Source organism: Mus caroli, unplaced genomic scaffold (genome assembly GCF_978045245.1).
Source record: "Mus caroli unplaced genomic scaffold, Mus_caroli_1 scaffold_16, whole genome shotgun sequence".
NCBI lineage: Eukaryota > Metazoa > Chordata > Mammalia > Rodentia > Muridae > Mus > Mus caroli.
The window spans coordinates 65,087,963-65,112,294 of record NW_028227271.1 but is presented as its reverse complement, the minus strand read 5'-3'; the positions used below and the strand labels follow the sequence as shown (position 1 = coordinate 65,112,294).

General features: G+C 37.6%; 1 protein-coding gene across 49 annotated transcripts in view; it reads left to right on the top strand.

The window, feature by feature from the left end:
- Positions 1-24,332, top strand: part of Rims2 (regulating synaptic membrane exocytosis 2) — a 522,550-nt gene that overhangs the window by 252,224 nt on the left and 245,994 nt on the right. For all 49 annotated transcript variants that reach the window (XM_085831890.1, XM_085831897.1, XM_085831895.1 and 46 more), the window contains one exon: positions 19,074-19,999. In XM_085831890.1, coding sequence (XP_085688016.1) covers positions 19,074-19,999 — 926 coding nt within the window. The remainder of the gene's footprint in view (positions 1-19,073; positions 20,000-24,332) is intronic.

Below are 24,332 nucleotides of genomic sequence, written 5' to 3'. Positions count from 1 at the left end.
TGTATTCTGTTGGTGATGCTTGCATCTATGACTCCTGATCTCTTTCCTAGTTTTTCTAATTCCAGGGTTGTCTCCTCTTGTGATTTCTATTTTTTTTTCATTTTTATTATTTTTATTTAATCATTTCACAAAAGCACATACTATATTCTCTTGTGATTTTTTTATTGTTTCTAGTTCCATTTTTAGATCCTAGATGGTTTTGTTCCTTTCCTTCCCTTGTTTGATTGTTTTTTCCCTGTAATTTTTAAGGGATTTTTGTGTTCCCTCTTTAAGGGCTTCTAGCTGTTTACCTGTGTTCTCCTATATTTCTTTAAGGGGTTATTTATGTCCTTCTTAATGTCCTCTATCATCATCATGAGAAGTGATTTTATATCTGAATCTTGCTTTTCCGGTGTGTTGGGGTATCCAGGGCTTGCTATGGTGGGAGAATTGGGTTCTGATGATGCCAAGTAACCTTAGTTTCTGTTGCTTATGCCTCCTGCTATCTGGTTATCTCTAGTGCTACCTGCCTTGGCTATGTCTGACTGGAGCCTGTCCTTCCTGTGATACTGGTTGTGTCAGAACTCCTCTGAGTCAAGCTGTCTGTGATCCTGTGATTCTGGGATCCTGTGATGCGTGTTCCTGGAAGTCAAGCTGCCTTGGTGACCTTGAGATTCGGGTGTGACCAAGCTCCTGGTTTGATCCTCTGATCCTGGGCATGTTAGAGTGCCTGGGAGTGAAGCTGCCTCTTGGTGTTGTGGGGCTGGTGGCAGAGTTTACTCCCAAGGTCTGCTCAGTGTGCTGGCCCAGACAGACCGGAAGAAGCCTGTGCCACTAGCCTGGCAGAGTTACTGCATGCCTGTGTCCTGCAGGTCCCAGTTACTCCCAGTGTTGAGGACAGATGTTGTGTCCTCCTTTCCACTGATCCTCTGATCTTACTTTGGCTTTAATATGTCGTTGGCAGAAGGCATTTGTAGAAAAATGTATGGAAATAACAGGTAAGAAGTTAAGAATATTTTATTCATTGAAGAAAAATTTACTTTTTTTGTTTCTTTCTTTCCCTTTCCCTTCCTTCCTTCCTTCCTTCCTTCCTTCCTTCCTTCCTTCCTTCCTTCCTTCCTTCCTTCCTTCCTTCCTCCTTCTTTCCTTCCTTCCTTTCTTCTTTCCTTCCTTCCTTCCTTCCTTCCTTCCTTCCTTCCTTCCTTCCTTCCTTCCTTCCTTTCTTTCTTTTTTCTTTGTTTATTTTTAAAGCAAAATTGTTAAAAAGAGTTATTTTATAGAAGTTTGTTTCTTCCTATTTTTAGAAACATCCCTGTAAATTTCCATCTTTAATTTAATGTTTTTGTAATGTAAATATGTAGATTTTGTACTATCTTTTTGAGAACGGTGCTGGAGAGAAAATGATTGTATTGCAAGATATAGATGACTTTTATCCAAGTTTGAAAACAGTCTGCAGGAATCCAGTTTGCACTGTGTTCCTCATCTTAAGGAGTTAAGGAGAGACCTATCAGTCTTCCAAAGACGACTTTGTATAGGTAAATGAGAGGACTGACCGATCATAATCTAAAGCAACGAGACTGATGCAGATAGCTAAGGAGCAGGGCACATGTTCTCCTGATGCACAGATGTTAGGTGGTATTTTATGTGTGAGAGTGAATGAACATTCTGTTACCTGAAAGATAATGCTTTTAAAGTTGTCTTCATGGATTCAAACCAGAATATGCATAATTTAGAAATAATTGGTGTTGGTTTTCAGTTTTGCGTGGAGATATATGTGTCAGTATTTCATGTGTATCTCTGTTGGAAAGTAAACATGCAGGGATTATGTAAGGAGTATTCTTTACCCCAACTATTGGTATATCGATGATTCCTAAATTAATTTTTTTGTAATTTTTAATTTTATGAACTTGTTCACCTCTTGTTTCAGTTTTTCAGGTGCTGGGGTTTCAGGTGTGGCCCACTGCACTCAGCTCTCAATATTTAAATAAAATATATTTTATTTACGTTTGGTTTGAGCTGGTAGTGTTCCCAGTAATTCTCTATGGTTTACAATGAATTCTTTTAGGAAAAGTCCTCTAGCAAAGGCTTTGTCTTAGTGCTGCTCTTCTGAGCTTATTTAGGGTAGACAGTGTAGCTCTGGGTCTTTGTTTAGGGTAGGCAGTGGAGCTCTGGGTCTTTGTTTAGGGTAGGCAGTGGAGCTATGGGTCTAGAGTTTGGAGATGCTTCTCTCTTCTCAAGAAACAGCCTGACTTTGATTTATCCTCTTTATCTCAAGCAATAGTTTTCTCCACATACCTGGAAGAGTTAAACCCTATATTATCCTTAAAAAGCAATGCATTAGTACAAAATGTTTTCCTAGTTGGCAGACCTACAGGGTTGGTGTGATCGAGACCTCCTCATTGAAGGAACACTCCTGACATCTTGCTACTTCAGAGGAGTAGTTTAGAAAGTATTTTCTAGTATAGAATACAAATAAATGAAATTGTAATGATTACATTTTAGATAAATTATTAATTATGTAATGTATTTAAACATACATAATATTAAACATAGTGTGAAATATGCCTGAACTTACTTTACTTAGTAAATATTAAGTATCTTTTGTATATCTAGTGTTGGGATAATGACTAAAATCACAATCCCTACTAGTAAAATTCATATTTGAGCATGTGAAGTATGAAAAACTTTGAAAAATCTTTACTGTCATAGTATATAAATTGTCATAATTACGTGGTGTAATTCTGTATGTAAGGCATGGGACATTAAAGCTAGTTTAGGGATTAGTCTTGAGAGCGCTTGCGAAGAATGAGAAGCTAAAGTGTTTAATAGGGTGGGCAGTCTTCATGTTCTTGAGGCAGGGAGATCTCAGCAAAACTGGAAGAAAGTCTCTAAGTTGGCAGGTTGTCCAGAGCTTTGGGGGTGATGAAGTCAGGAGGAGAGAGGAGGGCAACCTAGGTGACATAGTGAAACCCAGCCTGACTTTTGCTTAGATAATAAAGTAAGGAAAAGGGGGTGGAAGGAATAGTAAATAAGAGGAAGTTTGATATTAATCTATCACTTGAAATGATTGTGAAATATACCAGGCTTCGAAATTTGCAAGAGGCAAAATATACTTTGTGAAAATTGGTTATTTCATTTTATTCAAATTGTGGACTTTATCTGGTTGTATTTTATTATTATTTAACAGCCATTTGAAAAATAATTATTGAATTTTTATTCCTTTTGGCAGATTCTATAAATCTTTATAAGGCATCTTAAAGATTTTTTTAAAATTCTTTAATCCTTTTTTTACAGTCCAGTCTTCATCCCCCTCCTGGTCTGCCCCCCACTGCTCCCCATCCCATACCTCTCCCTTTCTCCAAGAGGATAGCCCACCCCTTACCCCCACTCCACCAGACCTCCCCACTCCCTAGGGCCTCGAGTCTCTAGAGGGTTAGGTTCATCTTTCACTGAGGCCAGACCAAGCAGTCCTCTGCTGTATATGTGTTGGGGGCCTCACATCAGCTGCTGTAGGCTGCTTGGTTGGTGGCTCAGTGTCTAAGAGATCTTGGGGGTCCATGTCAGTTGAGACTGCTGGTCTTCCTATGGGACTGCCCTCTTCCTCAGCTTCTCAAGTTTTCCCCCAATTCAACCACTGGGGCCCTGGCTTCCATCCATTGGTTGGGTGCTAGTATATGCATCTGACTCTTCCAGCTGCTTGTTGGGCCTCTCAGAGGGCAGCCCTGCTAGGCTCCTGCCTGCAAGCACACCATAATATCAGTAACAGTGTCAGGACCCTGGGCCTCTCTTTGAGCTGGATCTTAATTTAGACCTATCACTGGACTTTCTCTCAGGCTCTTTTCCATTTTTGTTCCTGCAGTTCCTTTAGACAGGAACAATTCTGGGTCAGAGCTTTTGATTGTGGGATGGCAACCCATCCCTCACTTGATGCCCTGTCTTTCTGCTTGAAGTGGGCTCTACAAGTGCCCCCTCCCTACTGTAGGGCATTTCATTCAAGGTCTCTCCCTTTGAGTCCTAAGAGTCTCTTACCTGCTAGGTCTCTGGTACATTTTAGAGGGCCCACGTATTTCCTACCTCCCTGGGTTGCCTGTTTCCATTTTTTTCTGCTGGCCCTCAGGGCTTCAGTCCTGTTTCCCCCAATATTCCCCGCTTTCCCTCTCTGTCTCCTTTCCCACCCTGGTCCCTCCCTTTCTCTGCCCCCCATGATTGCTTTCTTCTCCCTCCATCCTCATTTGGGGTCCTTGGCTGGTTAACCTTCTGTGGATTGTATCCTGGGTATTCTGTACCTTTTTTATTTATTTATTTTTTGCTAATATCCACTTATTAGTGATTATATACCATGCATGTGTTTTTGCGTCTGAGTTATCTCACTCAGGATGATAATTTCTAGTTCCATCCATTTGTCTGCAAAATTCATGCTGTCCTTGTTCTTAATAGCGAATAGTATTCCATTGTGTAAATGAACCACATTTTCTGTATCCATTCTTTAATTGTCAGGAATCTGGATTGTTTCCAGCTTCTGGCTATCACAAATAAAGCCTCTATGAACATAGTGCAACACGTGCCTCTGTGGCATGGTGGCATTTTGGGTATATGCCCAGGAGTGATATAGCTGGGTTTTTAGGTAGATCTATTTCCAATTTTCCAAGGAACCTCCAGATTGATTTCCAGAGTGGTTGTACCAGTTTGCAATTCCACCAGCAATGGAGGAGTGTTCCTCTTTCTCTACATCTTCACCAACATGTGCTGTCACCTGCGTTTTTAATCTTAGTTATTATGATTTGTATAAGGTGGAATCTCAGGGTCCTTTTGATTTGCATTTCCTTCATCACTAAGGACTTTGAACATCTCTTTAAGTGCTTCTCAGCCATTCGAGATTCCACTCTTGTGAGTACTCTGTTCAGTTCTATACCCCATTTTTATTTGGGTTGTTTTTTATTTTTATTTTTTATTTATTTATTTTTTTTGGTGGTTAGTTTTTTGAGTTCTTTATATATTTTGGATATTAGCCCTCTATCAGATGTGGGGCTAGTGAATAATTTATCCAAATCTGTAGATTGTTGATTTGTCCTATTAACTATGTCCTTTGCCTTATAGAAGCTTCCCAGTTTCATGAGGTCCCATTTATCAATTCTTGATCTTAGAGCATGAGCCATTGGAGTTCTGTTTAGGAAATTTCTTCATGTGCCAATGAGTTCAAGACTCTTTCCCATTTTTCTTCAATTAGATTCAGTGTATCTGGTTTTATGTTGATATCCTTGATCCACTTGGACTTGGGCCTTGTGACAAATATGGATCTATTTTTGTTTTTCTACATACAGACTGCCATTTAGACCAGCACCATTTGTTAAAGACGCTTTCTTTTTTCCATTGTATACTTTTGGCTTCTTTGTCAAAGATTAAGTGTCTGTAAGTGTGTGGTTTTATTTCTGGGTCTTCAATTCTATTCCATTGCTCAACCTGTCTGTTTCTGTACCAATACTGTGGGTGTTTTTGGTTTTTTGTTTTTTTAATCACTATTGCTCTGTAGTACAACTTGAGGTCAGGGATGATGATTCCCCCAGAAGTTCTTTTATTGTTAAGAATTGTTTTCACTATTCTGGGTTTTTTGTTTTTCCAGATGAATTTGAGAATTGCTCTTTCCATGTCTTTGAAGAATTGTGTTGGGATTTTGATGGGGATTGCATTGAATTTGTAGATTGCTTTTGGTGGGATGGCCATTTTTGCTATGTTAATTCTACCAATCCATGAGCATTGGAGATCTCTCCATTTTCTGAGGTCTTTTTCAATTTCTTGAGAGAATTGAAGTTCTGATTTTACAGTTCTTTCACTTGTTTGCTTAGTGTTGCCCCAAGATATTTTATATTGTTTGTGACTATTATGAAGGGTTTTTCTCTAATTTTTTTCTCAGCTCATTTATCATGTGTATAAATGAAGGCTACTGATGCATTAGAGTTAATTTTATATCTAGATACTTTGCTGAATTGTTTATCAGCTGGAGAAGTTCTCTGGTAGAATTTTCAGGGTTACTTTTGTATATTATCATAACATTTGCAAATAGTGATATCTTGACTACTTCCTTGCCAATTTGTATCCCCTTGATCTCCTTTTGTTGTCTTAGTGCTGTAGCTAGAACTTCAAGTACTATATTGAATAGATATTGGGAGAGTGGGCATCCTTGTCTTGTCCCTGATTTTAGTGGGATTGCTTCAAATATCTCTCCATTCAATTTGATATTGGCTGTGGGTTTTCTGTATTTTGGTTTTATTATGTTTAGGTATGGGCTTTGAATTCCTGATCTCTCCAATATAAAATCCTTTTTCTGTGTCTAATGAGATGATCATGTGGGTTTTTTTTTCCTTTGAGTTTGTTTATACAGTGGATTACGATAATAGATTTTCATATATTGAACCAACCTTGCATCCCTCAAATGAAGCATACTTGATCATGGTGAATGATGGTTTTGATGTGTTCTTGGATTCGGTTTGCAAAGGATTTGTTGAGTATTTTTGCATCAATATTCATAAGGGAAATTGGTCTGAAGTTCTCTTTTTTGGTTGGGTCCTGGTGTGGTTAAGGTATCAGAGTAATAGTGGCTTTATAAAGTGAATTATGTAGTGTTCTTTCTCTTTCTATTTTGTGGAATAGTTTGAGGAATATTGGTATTAGCTCCACTTTAGAAGTCTGGAGGAATTCTGCACTAAAGCCATCTGACCCTGGGTTGAAAGGTTTTTAATGACTTCTTCTGTTTTCTTAGGGGATATGGCCCTCTTTAGGTAGTTTACCTGCTCTTGATTTAACTTTGGGACATGGTATCTGTCTAGAAAATCATTCATTTAATCTAAAATTTCCAGTTTGTTGCGTATAGGCTTTTGTAATAGGATATGATGATTTTATGAATTTTCTCCATTTCTGTTTTTATGTCTCCCTATTCAATTCTGATTTTGTTGATTTGGATACTGCCTTTGGGTCCTTTAGTTAGTTTGACTAGGAGTTTATATATCTTATTGATTTTCTAAACAAAACAAATAAAAAAAATCCAATTTTTGGTTTTGTTGATTCTATGTATAGTTCTCATTGTTTCTATTTGGTTGATTTCAGCTCTGAGTTTGATTACTTCTTGCCACCTACTTCTTTTTGGTGTGTTTGCTTCTTTTGTTTTAGAGCTTTTGGGTGTGCTGTTAAGTTACTAGTGTAATATCTTTCCAATTTCTTTATCAGGGCATCTAGTGCTATGAATTTTCCTCTAAGCACTGCTTTCCTTGTGTCCCTTAGGTTTGGGTATGCTGTGTCATCATTTTCATTGAATTCCAGGAAATCATTAATTTCTTTCTTTATTTCTTCCCTGACCAAGTTATCATTGAGTAGAGAGATGTTCTGTTTTCATGGGTTTGTGGGTTTTCTGTTGTTTTTGTTGTTATTGGTGGCTAGCATTTTCTGTGATGATCTAATAGGATGCATGGGATTATTTCAATCTTCTTGTATCAGTTGAGGCTTGTTTTGTGACTGATTATATGGTAAACTTTGGAAAAGGTACCATGAGGTGCTGAGAAGAAGGTGTTTTTGTTTTTTTGTTTTTGTTTTTGTTTTTTGGAAATGTAGATATCTGTTAAATCCATTTGGTTCATAAGCTCTATTAGTTTCACTGTGTCTTTGTTCAGTTTCTGTTTCAATGACCTATTTATTGGTGAGAGTGGAATGTTGAAGTCTACCACTATTATTGTGTGGGGTAGTGTGTGTTTTGAGCTTTAATAAAGTTTCTTTTATGAATGTGTTTCCCTTGCTCATGGATGTTTAGAATTGAGACTTTCTCTTGATGGATTTTTCCTTTGATGAATATGAAGTGTCCTTTTTCATCTTGCTTAATAACTTTTGTTTTAAAGCCTATTTTATTGGATATCAGGATGCCAACTCCAGCTTGTTTCTTGGGACCATTTGCTTGGAAAACTTGTTTCCAGCCTTTTACTCTGAGGTAGTATCTGTTTTTGTTATTGAGATGTGTTTCTTGTATGCAGCAAAATGCTGGTTCCTGTTTGCATATGCAGTCTGTTAGCTTATGTCTTTCTTTTAGGTGAGTTGAGTCCATTGATACTGAGAGATATTAAAGGCAGATGATTGTTAGTTCCTGTTATGTTTATTGTTGTAGGTGGCATCATCTGCATGTGATTCTCTCATTTTGGTTTTGTTATGAGTTATTAATACCTTGTTTTTTATTTGGTGTATATACTATTGTATGTATTGTGGCACATAATTAATTCCAAGCTCTAGGGAGGTAAAGTCAGGTGGACATCTGGTAGAGGCAGGTGGATATCTGTGAGTCCAATTTGGACTTTGAGTTCTTGCAGATGCAGGGCTATGTAGAGAGAGCCTGACCCCCAAAACAAAACAAACAAAACAAAAACCAAAGAGGAGCTAGACACACACACACAAAGATATATATATATATATATATATATATATATATATATATATATATATATATATAGAGAGAGAGAGAGAGAGAGAGAGAGAGAGAACTACTCTGTTGCCCCTACTCACCACAATGCTTCTAAGACCTAACCAAATTGCAGAATGAAATTTTGTAGATCAATAGTGGACAATCGATTGAACTGCACTGACATGCATTATTAGACTCTTGTTTACACTTGATGACTTGGAAACTAAAAAAATAGTAATATGCTGCTTGCTGTCTCTTTGCTCATACCTCAAAAATTGCATCATATATGTGTGTATGTGTGTATATGAACATATTAAAATATGGTTATAAGAGTACATATTCATTTTTATATAAGTTATTTGAAATGACTTAGATACAGGTTTTCAAAAAATAATGTTGACTTTCAGATAATTTGGGATTTCATTATAATTGGGTTTTGAAACTTTACAGTTTTTATCTTCAAGCCATGAGCTGGAGATGTTGAAATTATGTATTAAATGAGGAAAACTGGATTTATGCTCAGTATTTAACCAAGTTCTTAGTTCATGGAGCATATTTTTAAAAATTTCTATAAAACATTTTTCTTTTTGAACTTTGGGAGAAACATTGTCCTTTTGGATTAAAAAGTTTACTTAAATCTTAAGAAGTTACAGAATGGGATGGCCATATGTTTTATGACAAGAGCTGAACAACAGAATTACTAATCAATTATTATGATATTGAATACTTATTTTTCAAAGTGTGATTTATATAGGGGAAAGTGTTTTGTAAAGCTGTCACTCTTAACTATAGTGCCCCGAAATGCCTTGGATCCGGATTGTGTTCATTTCAGTGTTGTGAGGCCCTAATCAGCTAAGTACCATAATCCTCCTTCGAGTACATTCTTAGTTGACCTGGAGCTATCTATATACAGCCACACAGTAACAACATTAAAAATAGCCATGCCTTAACAGGGCTGTCACTAAAATATTGTGTGTTTTCTCCTTGAATGGATGCTATGTTGTGTGCAACTCTCAGTAGTTGAGTTTTGTAGTAAAATGATTACAAGCAAAGAGAGACTTTCAGATCATCTGATTAAGGATGGCTCCTATGATTTTGCTAGGGTTAGAAGGATTAAGAGAAAGCACTGCCTGGCATAATGTTGATGGATTTTCATCAGTGTGATGCTTCATGCTCGACAGATGTGCATTGGTTGAACAAAGGTAAAAATAAAAATGCTAAATGTAATTGTTATGTGTAAAAATATTTTCATGCTTTTTAAAAGTATAACTTGCTTTGCTAAACTTTTTAAAAAGGAAATCTAGTCATGGAGTATGTATGTGGCATGTTACATATGATCATATACTTTGTTTAAATTCTTGATATGCTATAGTTTAAAAGCTTTGAATTTTTACTTTAAGAGCAAAATTATATGTAAACTATATAGTTAGCATTAAAGAATTTGATCATGAAGTGTTCCTTTCATTCAGTTTTTGCAAGGTCCATGTTTCACAAAGCATTTAGAAAGATGGACGTATCTTTTCAGATTTTTAAATCTTTAAATTTCACCTATTATATTCTGTCATTCCTAAAATGACAGTTACTAAATGAAAAAAAGAAGGTGGTTGACTTTTAATGTGGTTCAGTATATATTTATTTATAACGTGGCTGTTTTTAAATGATCTTTACCATAAGAATTTTTACCGGAATAAATAGCTATTGCTAAGTTGTAGTAATGTAAAATTCAAATGTATAGAATGACTCTCAGTGTCACTGAGATTCCTAACGTTTCATATATCATTAGTTAAGAGGTAAAAATATACAAATACTAAGGTTTGTCTATTCACGTGTTCTCTCATTGCCCTTATAAATGTTTTCAAAAATCTACTGCTGTATTTTCAAAAGTTTGATGGTTAATTGGTAAATATGTTCAGCATTATATGTGGTATCATTAATACAAATCACGTAAGATAGCCACTGAGCATTATAATAAAAGCAAGAAGAATTAATAAGCAATATATAAACTGAAACTGATATTACATATTAGAACAGTAACATATTTGAAAAAAGTTACATTTTGGCATTTTCTTATCAATCACCATTATTTTGCAGACATGAAGTTTCAAATAGGTAGTTGATAGATTTTCTTACTCAAATTATTTTGCAAGCCATATAAGCATTCATAATGGAACATCTGGTGTATTACACAAGGAGAATATTTAGAAATAGATCGGATAGTTATTTGACCTTATCAGAAATTGTAAGCAATGACAGAAATGCTACTTGGTAAATAGGATATTGTATCTTTCAAATTTTTATTAATGTGTTCCTGTTAATATTACTTTAATATGGTAAAGGAGAAAAAGACTTCTGACCTATTTGGGTCAATAGTGAGAAGTGGGTGAGTAGATCTAAAGCTAATATAAGTATGTGTGAAATAATTCGTGATGTACTTTGTAGTTATTTCCTTGACCCAATATTGTTTAATACGTTAGAGTAACTGATAGTGGATTATTTCTTTTCAAGAGTTCCCTATGGAATGTTATCTGGCTTCTGGTAGGGTTTAAACATACTGAAGTGCACGTGTTGAAGTAGTTTTGTTTTAAGCAGCAGAGTCAACTGTCCTCCCAAGTTAAGTTTTTACCCACCATTCTATTTTTATTTTGTTCGATAGAAATTAGCATGTATATCTGCCTCAGTGCTTCCGGCATATCACATAGTCTTTAAACAGAGTGATTGCTAGTTCACTATTGAATTTAAGTTTCCTATAGAATGATTAAAAAAAGAAAACACTTAGAGTTTTAGTCAGGGACTGTATATTAATGATTTTCCTGTGGAAGTGAATTTTATCATTGGAGGTAAATTTTTCTTATTTGTTGTGTGGAGTTAGAATTGTCTGTTAAGACTCACTATCTTTATACTTATTTTCAAAACTTTTGTGTTTGTTCAAGTTAGGAATAAATTGTCTTTTTTAAGAGTTCTATGATACTAAGCATGATTTTAAATATTCTACTGGAAACCCTTTTATTTAAGCAAATTAACTTGATGAAGCTTTGGTATTGTTATAAGATTGTAGTTCCTCAGTTCCTGAGAAACTTGGAAGAGAATTTAGGTTCAGCTTCTTTTTTTTTTTTTTTTTTTTTTTTTATAGTGATTTAAAGCAGTATACATTTATTAGTGTCTACGAGTTACAGGTCTGAGTTGTGGACTGCACTCCTCTGATGGTCCACTTGTCCACTCCAGTCTCTAGATGCTACATGGTATTTATTCTGCTTTCATCATGCCTTCTCCTCCCCCTCTTTTAAGGATGTCCTTATGATTACATTGGGCCCATGTGGATGCTTTCTCTAGCTTAACTCTTTTTTTTTTTTTCAATTTATTTTTTTTAATTAGGTATTTTCTTCATTTACATTTCAAATGCTATCCCCAAAGTCCCCCAGACCCCACTCCCACTCCCCTACCCACCCACTCCCACTTCTTGGTCCTGGCATTCCCCTGGTTCTTTTTTTTTTTTTTAATATTTTTATTACATATTTTCCTCAATTACGTTTCCAATGCTATCCCAAAAGTCCCCCATAGCGCCCCCCCACTTCCCTATCCACCCATTCCCATTCTTTTGGCCCTGGCATTCCCCTATATTGGGGCATATAAAGTTTGCAAGTCCAATGGGCCTCTCTTTCCATTGATGGCTGACTAGGCCATCTTTCGATACATATGCAGCTAGAGACAAGAGCTCCGGGGTTCTAGTTAGTACATCATGTTGTTCCAACAATAGGGTTGCAGATCCCTTTAGCTCCTTGGGTACTTACTCTAGCTTCTCCATTGGGAGCCCTGTGATACATCCAATAGCTGACTGTGAACATCCACTCCTGTGTTTGCTAGGCCCCAGCATCGTCTCACAAGAGACAGCTATATTTGGGTCCTTTCAGCAAAATCTTGCTAGTGTATGCAATGGTGTCAGCGTTTAGAAGTTGATTATGGGATGGATCCCTGGGTACGGCAGTCTCTAAATGGTCCATCCTTTCATCACCGCTACGAACTTTGTCTCTGTAACTCCTTCCCTGGGTGTTTTGTTCCCAATTCTGAGAAGGTGCACAGTGTCCACACTTTGGTCTTCATTCTTCTTGAGTTTCATGCGTTTAGCAAATTGTATCTTAAATCTTGGGTATCCTAAGTTTTGGGCTAATATCCACTTATCAGTGAATACATATTGTGTGAGTTCTTTTGTGATTGTGTTACTTCACTCAAAATGATGCCCTCCAGGTCCATCCATTTGGCTAGGAATTTCATAAATTCATTCTTTTTAATAGCTGAGTAGTACTCCATTGTGTAAATGTACCATAATTTCTGTATCCATTCCTCTGTTGAGGGACATCTGGGTTCTTTCCAGCTTCTGGCTATTATAAATAGGGCTGCTATGAACATAGTGGAACATGTGTCCTTTTTACCGGTTGGGACATCTTCTGGATATATGCCCAGGAGAGGTATTGCTGGATCCTCCGGTAGTACTATGTCCAATTTTCTGAGGAACCGCCAGACTGATTTCCAGAGTGGTTGTACAAGCTTGCAATCCCACCAACAATGGAGGAGTGTTCCTCTTTCTCCACATCCTCGCCAGCAACTGCTGTCACCTGAATTTTTAATCTTAGCCATTCTGACTGGTGTGAGGTGGAATCTGAGGGTTGTTTTGATTTGCATTTCCCTGATGATTAAGGATGTTGAACATTTTTTCAGGTGCTTCTCTGCCATTCGGTATTCCTCAGGTGAGAATTCTTTGTTCAGTTCTGAGCCCCATTTTTTAATGGGGTTATTTGACTTTCTGGAGTCCACCTTCTTGAGTTCTTTATATATATTGGATATTAGTCCCTTATCTGATTTAGGATAGGTGAAGATCCTTTCCCAATCTGTTGGTGGTTTTTTTGTCTTATTGATGGTGTCTTTAGCCTTGCAGAAGCTTTGTAGTTTCATGAGGTCCCACTTGTCAATTCTCGATCTTACAGCACAAGCCATTACTGTTCTATTCAGGAATTTTTCCCCTGTGCCCATATCTTCAAGGCTTTTCCCCACTTTCTCCTCTATAAGTTTCAGTGTCTCTGGTTTTATGTGAAGTTCCTTGATCCACTTAGACTTGACCTTAGTACAAGGAGATAGGAATGGATCGATTCGCATTCTTCTACATGTTAACAACCAGTTGTGCCAGCACCATTTGTTGAAAATGCTGTCTTTCTTCCACTGGATGTTTTTAGCTCCCTTGTCGAAGATCAAGTGACCGTAGGTGTGTGGGTTCATTTCTGGGTCTTCAATTCTATTCCATTGGTCTATTTGTCTGTCACTATACCAGTACCATGCAGTTTTTATCACAATTGCTCTGTAGTAGAGCTTTAGGTCCGGCATGGTGATTCCACCAGAGGTTCTTTTATCCTTGAGAAGAGTTTTTGCTATCCTAGGTTTTTTGTTATTCCAGATGAATTTGCAGATTGCACTTTCTAATTCGTTGAAGAATTGAGTTGGAATTTTGATGGGGATTGCATTGAATCTGTAGATTGCTTTTGGCAAGATAGCCATTTTTACAATGTTGATCCTGCCAATCCATGAGCATGGGAGATCTTTCCATCTTCTGAGATCTTCTATAATTTCTTTCTTCAGAGACTTGAAGTTTTTATTATACAGATCTTTCACTTCCTTAGTTAGAGTCACGCCAAGATATTTTATATTATTTGTGACTATTGAGAAGGGTGTTGTTTCCCTAATTTCTTTCTCAGCCTGTTTATTCTTTGTGTAGAGAAAGGCCATTGATTTGTTTGAGTTAATTTTATATCCAGCTACTTCACCGAAGCTGTTTATCAGGCTTAGGAGTTCTCTGGTAGAATTTTTAGGGTCACTTATATATACTATCATATCAAATGCAAAAAGTGATATTTTGACTTCATCTTTTCCAATTTGTATCCCTTTGATCTCCTTTTGTTGTCGAATTGCTCTGGCTAGGACTTCAAGTACAATGTTGAATAGGTATGGAGAAAGTGGACAGCCTTGTCTAGTCCCTGATTTTAGAGGGATTGCTTCAAGCTTCTCACCATTTACTTTGATGTTGGCTACTGGTTTGCTGTAGATTGCTTTTATCATGTTTAGGTATGGGCCTTGAATTCCTGATCTTTCCAAGACTTTTATCATGAATGGGTGTTGGATCTTGTCAAATGCTTTTTCCGCATCTAACGAGATGACCATGTGGTTTTTGTCTTTGAGTTTGTTTATATACTGGATTACGTTGATGGATTTCCGTATATTGAACCATCCCTGCATCCCTGGGATGAAACCTACTTGGTCAGGATGGATGATTGTTTTGATGTGTTCTTGGATTCGGTTAGCAAGAATTTTATTGAGGATTTTTGCATCAATATTCATAAGGGATATTGGTCTGAAGTTTTCTATCTTTGTTGGGTCTTTTTGTGGTTTAGGTATCAGAGTAATTGTGGCTTCATAGAATGAGTTGGGTAGAGTACCTTCTGTTTCTATTTTGTGGAATAGTTTGTGAAGAACTGGGATTAGATCTTCTTTGAAGGTCTGATAGAACTCTGCACTAAACCCATCTGGTCCTGGGCTTTTTTTGGTTGGGAGACTATTAATGACTGCTTCTATTTCTTTGGGGGATATAGGGCTGTTTAGATCATTAACCTGATCTTGATTCAACTTTGGTACCTGGTATCTGTCTAGGAACTTCTCCATTTCATCCAGGTTCTCCAGTTTTGTTGAGTATAGCCTTTGGTAGAAGGATCTGATGGTGTTTTGGATGTCTTCAGGATCTGTTGTTATGTCTCCTTTTTCATTTCTGATTTTGTTAATTAGGATGCTTTCCCTGTGCCCTCTAGTGAGCCTGGCTAAGGGTTTATCTATCTTGTTGATTTTCTCAAAGAACCAGCTCCTTGATTGGTTGATTCTTTGAATAGTTTTTCTTGTTTCCACTTGGTTGATTTCACCCCTGAGTTTGATTATTTCCTGCCGTCTACTCCTCTTGGGTGAATTTGCTTCCTTTTGTTCTAGTGCTTTTAGGTGTGTTGTCAAGCTGCTAATGTGTGCTCTTTCTAGTTTCCTTTTGGAGGCACTCAGAGCTATGAGTTTTCCTCTTAGAAATGCTTTCATTGCGTCCCATAAGTTTGGGTATGTTGTGGCTTCATTTTCATTGAACTCTAAAAAGTCCTTAATTTCTTTCTTTATTCCTTCCTTGACCAAGGTATCATTGAGAAGAGTGTTGTTCAGTTTCCACGTGAAGGTTGGCTTTCTATTATTTATTTTGTTATTGAAGATCAGCCTTAGTCCATGGTGATCTGATAGGATGCATGGGACAATTTCAATGTTTTTGTATCTGTTGAGTCCTGTTTTGTGCCCAATTACGTGGTCAATTTTGGAGAAGGTACCATGAGGTGCTGAGAAGAAGGTGTATCCTTTTGTTTTAGGGTAAAATGTTCTGTAGATATCTGCCAGATCCATTTGATCCATAACTTCTGTTAGTTTCACTGTGTCCCTGTTTAGTTTCTGTTTCCATGATCTGTCCATTGGTGAAAGTGGTGTGTTGAAGTCTCCCACTATTATTGTATGAGGTGCAATGTGTGCTTTGAGATTTACTAAAGTTTCTTTAATGAATGAGGCTGCCTTTGTATTTGGAGCATAGATATTCAGGATTGATAGTTCCTCTTGGAGGATTTTACCTTTGATGAGTATGAAGTGCCCCTCCCTGTCTTTTTTGATGACTTTGGGTTGGAAGTCAATCTTATCTGATATTAGAATGGCTACTCCAGCTTGTTTCTTCAGACCATTTGCTTGGAAAATTGTTTTCCAGCCTTTCATTCTGAGGTAGTGTCTATCTTTTTCTCTGAGATGAGTTTCTTGTAAGCAGCAAAATGTTGGGTCTTGTTTGTGTAGCCAGTTTGTTAGTCTATGTCTTTTTATCGGGGAGTTGAGTCCATTGATATTAAGAGATATTAAGGAAAAGTAATTGTTGTTTCCTGTTATTTTTGTTGTTAAAGTTGGCATTCTGTTCTTGTGGCTGTCTTCTTTTAGGTTTGTTGAGGGATTACCTTCTTGTTGTTTCTAGGGCGTGGTTCCTGTCCTTGTATTGGTTTTTTTCTGTTATTATCCTTTGAAGGGCTGGATTCGTGGAGAGATAATGTGTGAATTTGGTTTTGTCGTGGAATACTTTGGTTTCTCCATCTATGTTAATTGAGAGTTTGGCTGGGTATAGTAGCTTGGGCTGGAATTTGTGTTCTTTTAGTGTCTGTATAACATCTGTCCAGGATCTTCTAGCTTTCATAGTCTCTGGTGAAAAATCTGGTGTAATTCTGATAGGCTTGCCTTTATATGTTACTTGGCCTTTTTCTCTTACTGCTTTTAGTATTCTATCTTTATTTAGTGCATTTGTTGTTCTGATTATTATGTGTCGGGAGGTATTTCTTTTCTGGTCCAGCCTATTTGGAGTTCTGTAGGCTTCTTGTATGTTCATGGGCATCTCTTTCTTTAGATTTGGGAAGTTTTCTTCTATAATTTTGTTGAAGATGTTTGCTGGTCCTTTGAGTTGAAAATCTTCATTCTCATCCACTCCTATTATCCGTAGGTTTGGTCTTCTCATTGTGTCCTGTATTTCCTGGATGTTTTGAGTTAGGATCTTTTTGCATTTTCCATTTTCCTTGATTGTTGTGCCCATGTTCTCTATGGAATCTTCTGCACCTGAGATTCTCTCTTCCATCTCTTGTATTCTGTTGCTGATGCTTGCATCTATGGTTCCAGATTTCTTTCCTAGGGTTTCTATCTCCAGTGTTGCCTCATTTTGGGTTTTCTTTATTGTGTCTACTTCCCTTTTTAGGTCTAGTATGGTTTTGTTCATTTCCATCATCTGATTGGATGTGTTTTCCTGTTTCTCTTTAAGGACTTCTACCAGTTTGGTTGTGTTTTCCTGTTTTTCTTTAAGGACTTGTAACTCTTTAGCCATGTTCTCCTGTAGTTCTTTAAAGTCCTTCTTGATGTCCTCTACCATCATCATGAGATATGCTTTTAAATCCAGGTCTAGTTTTTCAGGTGTGTTGGGGTGCCCTGGACTGGGCGAAGTGGGAGTGCTGGGTCCTGATGATGGTGAGTGGTCTTGGTTTCTGTTAGTAAGATTCTTACCTTTACCTCTCGCCATCTGGTAATCTCTGGAGTTGTTATAGTTGTCTCTGTTCAGAGGTTGTTCTTCTGGGGATTCTGAGTATCCTCTGTCAGCAGACCTGTACAGACTAAGTTCGGCGGAGTCCCGGAGCCAAGATGGCGCTCCCTGCAGGGCAGGTCACTGTTCTCCGGCTGGGAGGGTGTCGGATGTCTGCGGCCCCAAAAGGGTGCTGCCTCAGCGGTTCTGTGGCTCCCGCCTGTCCCAGAAGCTGTCTGCCTCTGTGGTCCTCACTCTGACCTGTACAGACTAAGTTCGGCGGAGTCCCCGAGCCAAGATGGCGCTCCCTGCAGGGCAGGTCACTGTCCTCCGACTGGGAGGGTGCCGGATGTCTGCGGCCCCTAAAGGGTGCTGCCTCAGCAGCTCTGTGGCTCCCGCCTGTCCCAGAAGCTGTCTGCCCCCGTGGTCCCCACTCTGACCTGTAGAGACTAAGCTCGGCGGAGTCCCGGAGCCAAGATGGCACTCTCTGCAGGGCAGGTCACTGTCCTCCGACTGGGAGGGTGCCGGATGTCTGCGGCCCCAAAAGGGTGCTGCCTCAGCGGCTCTGTGGCTCCCGCCTGTCCCAGAAGCCGTCTGCCTCTGTGGTCCTCACTCTAACCTGTAGACTAAGTTCGGCGGAGTCCCGGAGCCAAGATGGCGCTCCCTGCAGGGCAGGTCTCTGTCCTCCGGCTGGGAGGGTGCCGGATGTCTGCGGCCCCAAAAGGGTGCTGCCTCAGCGGCTCTGTGGCTCCTGCCTGTCCCAGAAGCCGTCTGCCCCCGTGGTCCCCACTCTGACCTGTAGAGACTAAGCTCGGCGGAGTCCCGGAGCCAAGATGGCGCTCCCTGCAGGGCAGGTCACTGTCCTCCGACTGGGAGGGTGCCGGATGTCTGCGGCCCCAAAAGGGTGCTGCCTCAGCGGCTCTGTGGCTCCCGCCTGTCCCAGAAGCTGTCTGCCTCTGTGGTCCTCACTCTAACCTGTACACTAAGTTCGGCGGAGTCCCGGAGCCCTAGGTTCAGCTTCTTATCAGGGACAATCGTTCTTTTGTTTCTCATCTATAATTCAGTGTACACCGTTAGTACTTACCTAATATATGTTTGTTAGAATAATCTGAGTCAAGGTGTATAATCCAAATCTCTCTCTTATTTGAAAATGCAGATGCTCCAAGATTAGAAGTTTGTCGAGGTGCAATAACTGTAACTGAGAAATTCTGACTCAGTAACTACAGTATAATGTTCTTACTATGATATTTTTTTCCTTTAGACATTTGTATAAAAATAATGTCAATGTCAAAAGTAAATTGAGTGGTATATAGCATGCACCCACAGGCGCCCACACACACGGTGTTGTATAGCAATTTTAAAATTATATTATAGTATTTTTAAGCTATGTCTTTCATGGGAAGAAGACCTAAAGATCGACTTGAATTTATCCATCCGTTTGGCAGTGAATCAGTGAAGCCTAATTTTTAAAAATGTCTTCTCATAGTATTTTTCTTTGGTTTCTAGAAAAAGAAGTCCATCAGTGTCCAGGGATCAAAATCGAAGATACGAGCAAAGTGAAGAAAGAGAGGACTACTCACAGTATGTTCCTTCAGATGGTACAATGCCAAGGTCTCCTTCAGATTATGCTGATAGACGACCTCAACGTGAACCTCAATTTTATGAAGAACCTGGTCATTTAAATTATAGGGATTCTAACAGGAGAGGCCATAGACATTCCAAAGAGTATATTGTAGATGACGAAGACGTGGAGAGCAGAGATGAATATGAAAGACAAAGGAGAGAGGAGGAATACCAGGCACGCTACAGAAGTGATCCAAATTTGGCCCGGTATCCCGTAAAGCCACAACCCTACGAAGAACAAATGCGGATCCACGCTGAGGTGTCCAGGGCACGACATGAGAGAAGGCACAGTGATGTTTCTTTGGCAAACGCTGAACTAGAAGATTCCAGGATTTCTCTGCTAAGGATGGATAGACCATCAAGGCAAAGATCTGTATCTGAACGTAGAGCTGCAATGGAAAACCAACGATCGTATTCAATGGAAAGAACTCGAGAGGCTCAGGGACAAAGTTCTTATCCACAAAGGACCTCAAATCATAGTCCTCCCACCCCTCGGCGGAGCCCTATACCGCTTGATAGACCAGACATGAGGCGCGCTGACTCCCTACGGAAACAACACCACTTAGATCCCAGCTCTGCTGTGAGGAAAACGAAGCGAGAAAAAATGGAAACCATGTTAAGGAATGATTCTTTGAGTTCAGACCAGTCCGAGTCAGTGAGGCCGCCCCCACCAAGGCCTCATAAATCCAAGAAAGGAGGTAAAATGCGCCAGGTTTCACTGAGCAGCTCGGAGGAGGAGTTGGCATCCACACCTGAGTATACAAGCTGTGATGATGTGGAGCTAGAAAGCGAGAGCGTGAGTGAGAAAGGTAAGCGCTCCTGCTGCACCGGCACCGCCCGTGCGCTGACCCTGCCTGCCAGGGCTTGCTTTCCCTCATAAATGGCTCAGCGAACACTTGCTAGCTGCTTCCGCTTATAGTTCAAGAATTCTAAAGGTGTTGGCCATGGTAGAAAAATTCTATATTGCAAGACATTTTTATATCCTTGTATAAAAACAAACAATGCTTTAAAGATTGCTTTTTTGCTTTTTTTTACTGAGGGTTTCTACATTCTTAGATGTCATAGCATAGTTACACATACTTAATAGTTCTAGTTTTAAAAATAACAATTTTACATTTCTCTGCAAAACTAGGAATGTGTTTACAATAGAACATTTGAAACATTGCTTAGGTATTTGAAAGAATGAAATTTCACTATATCCCTTTCCTGAGAAAGAATTGCTGTTATATTTAGGTTTCAACCTTTTCTCTCAATGTAGAGTTTTCAAATTTATAAATTTAATATCACACTGTATCCTTTTGTATCCCTTTTCAATTGCTATCATTGTATCATTACTTTCAAGTCATTTAATAATATTCTTTAGAAATTTAAGTGACTACACTGGTGTTCTATCATAGGAATTAACTAAATATTTCTTTGAAGTATAGAAATTTCTTTTCAATGCTTATTTTTATGTATAATTTTGCCTATACATATCTGATTGTGTGTATATGTTTGAAGTTTGAAGTTTTATAGCTTTAATTCATATTTTAGAGTTGCTTTCCAGAAAGGTTAACATTTTTTTTTTCACTCTTATCCTGGATGCTTGAACTTTTTGATTCATAGCACCAATTTTTTTGTCTATTGAAAATGCCTCAAAAATACTGTTTATCTCCTGATCTGAGTGTTACATAGTTTCATTGTGATATAGATGTATAACATTCAGCATCTACAAGTTATCCCTCACCCCTTTGTTCTTTCTGTTCACTTCCTTCTGGATTTTTAATAGTTTTCTCTTATCAACTTATAAAAATTGTTTTAAAATAAGATTTTGTCCCATCTAACTATGATTTCATTAACTTTATTTCTTATTTAGTTGCTTGTTTATTAATTTTTTTGATCATTTGGGAGTAGCATGCTTAGTACAGTTACAATTTTCTTTGTTGGTTTTTATTCTCATTATGTCCATCTTTAGATACTTTCTTATTCAGCTCCAAATATATTAAATAGTTAGCTATATATTTTCTTTTTAAAATTATTTTTAACCATTAACCTTGTGTTTTTTTCTGGAATTTATTTTTCTATATGGTAATTATATCAGACTGGTGAGTATACATGAATTCTTCATGTCAGCCCCTGCTTCTCCTTTCTCCTAATTTGTCATGTTTGATAGTCAGTCCTTTTCTTTTTTTATAATAATCAACTGTAATAAGCAGAGGAATTCAGGAAATCATGCAGATTAAAATTAATATAGTGATTTATTCTATAGCATAGGTACCTGACAGAAAATACAAATCAGAATGTGTTCCTAAATAACACCTAGAATAATGGAGTTAAAAAAATTAATTGTCAAGACATGATGGCACTTGCAGGGAAAATGATATAGTTTTCCTCGTAACAAAGGAAAATATGAATAGAGGCTTATTTTTTATTTCTATGTAGAAAGACTAAATACTATAATGAAATGTGCCACACAGTGCAATAAAGTTAGTAATGGCGACAGTACCAATAGGATTCTTACAATGCCTTATTTTATAAAGTTGATAGCTATAAAAAGAATAGCTAAGTATTGTGAAGGGTAATTCACTTGACCACATACTAACAACAAAAAAAAAATAATTGCAAGTGTGGCTTGACAGAAAACTTAATAGTTACTAGTGGAATTTAATATAGTGTACTTTAAAAGTCATGATTAATAATATCTCATGTCACTACTGTACAAAAGAGGACATAAAATTTTAAGAAACTGAATGAAGCAAATGCTTGCACAATGAAGATTCAGCTACAGCTTTATTTCACTTCCAGCTGTGAACTAGGAGAATATGGGGCTAATAGAAATACAGCTTCTAAAACAGAACTGGAGGTCTCCATCAGTTTTTAAAGAACATGTAGAAATTTTACGTTTTAAAAGAAATAGTCTTTAAGCATATTTAATAATGATAATTTTTTATATTTGGGTGGGGTATATATTAGATACTAATAGATCAAAACTAATTTTAGGTGGTTTGTTTTATATTACATCTGTTAGATAATTTATGTATTCTTTGCTAAAATAATGCCTTCATAAACAGAACAAGAATATAATTTCACAAAACTCATAGAAGTATATCATGTAATGCCTGAAAGATTTCTATGTGGTAGCCGTGTAGTGGTAATTTTTTGTCCCAAGGTTCTACATTAATGACATTACAAACTCCCATAAATTTTTGTGTTTGTTAAACTTAAACATGATACTGCTGGGCACAAGTACAACATGCACCTTATGTAGAGAGAAACTCTATGTCACTAATGAGCATATTTTTCTCGAACTCGAACTCCTGGTGCCCACACTTTTACAGAGTCCTACTTGTTGCCTGTCTAATAATTTGTTTCACAGAGATCAGCTTTTGCTAATATACACGCCCTAGGCACAATCATACTTTCAAATTTGGAGGAAGAAATATAAATTCTGTAATTTTTTCCTGGGCTTATTCTTCAGTAGTAGAGTAGCAGGAAGAAAGGCAGCTGCTGAGTCTGGAGACTTCAGAGAGGACTCTTGTATCCTGTCTCAACTGTGCATCATTATGATAACATTTTTATTTGTGAAAAGGTCTAAAGTCTAGAAGGAATTTATAAACACAACCTCACCTTCTAATTCACAGCCATTCTTGGTGTTTAACTAATGCTTTGCACTTTCCCTCGTAATTAAAGTAATTTTATCAGCAGCCTTTGAACTTACACTTTTTTCTTAGACAATTTTGAGATGTTGTTCTGATGAAGATCAATGAAATTTTCAAACATAATCATCCTTTTCTTTTATCTAGTATAAATAATTTCAAAGAAAGTGTTTAACATCAGTCAGTCTTGCCATTGTCTTTGCTTTTTGTCCTTCTCATTTTTTAAATACACTGATCTGAATCTTTGCAAGGCAAATTTGAACCAAGTAGCCCAGTTTAAAATTTTTATCTAATAATGAACATGTAGCATAAACTACACCATTGCAGGAAACTTCATCTGAATCCTGATTATGTGTCTACTACATAGAAGATATTCTTGCTGTTTTAATAATGAAGGCTTATCTTTCAGCTCAAAACAAGCTTTAATTTTTTAAAATTTTGCTTTCCTTTTGATTGGCCTGTCTGTCTGTCAGTCTGCCTTTCATTCATCTTCTTTCTTTCTTTCTTTCTTTCTTTCTTTCTTTCTTTCTTTCTTTCTTTCTTTCTTTCTTTCTTTCTTTCTCTCTCTCTCTCTCTCTCTCTCTCTCTCTCTCTCTCTCTCTCTCTCTCTCTCTCTCTCCCTCCCTCCCTCCCTCCCTCCCTCCCTCTCTCTCTCTCTCTCTTTCCTTCTTTTCATTTCCTCCCTCTCTTCATTTAATAATGTCTTAGAGACATTATTAGAGCATTCATTGATGCTTTTGACATTAATTTGCTGCTTGGGTTAGATGTCACTAGTCTGAATACATAGAATTTCACTCATTTCACTCATTTATAATCATTGTTATTTTGCTTATATTTTATTATGATGCTAACAATAACTTGTGTGTGGTTGTTTATTTATTTAAAAGTGAAAGGGAGGTTCAAGAGGAAGACCATCTCTTTCTCAGCCTAAGAGATTCAGTCATGGGTGTGCCATTCACTGAATATACATACAATCTTGTTCTGCCTTCTAGGTGGGGACCAGAGAGATGGCTTAGCAGTTCCTGCAGATAATCTCAGTCAGTTCCCAGCATTCATGTGGTGGCTGACAATAATTTGTAAATCTAGTTCTAGGATATCTGATGCCCCTTCTGCCTTTGCTGACACTAAGTATATATGCACACTTAGTTCTAAGTCCTTAGTAATAGCATACTTTTTGGAATTTGGTTACTGAAGAAACAAAATTAAACTATATAAACACACACATATGATAGTTAACAAGTAGCAGGTATTCTGATAATTTTTAGATTACTTATTTAATGTTCTGTAGAAGTCAGTAATTCTACAAGATGATTCTTCAGGGTTTTGGATAAATATGTAATTATGGATATGTGGATTGTGTTGGTTTTACCTGTTACAGGATCTGCCCTGTGTTAAATCTCCTCATTGCTGTTTAAGAAGGATACGTTGTTTTAATTGGTGAGGTGTATTTGAGCTGTAATTCAATGCCTCAGTAAATGTAAAGCCTCTATTTCTCATTTCTCTGCCA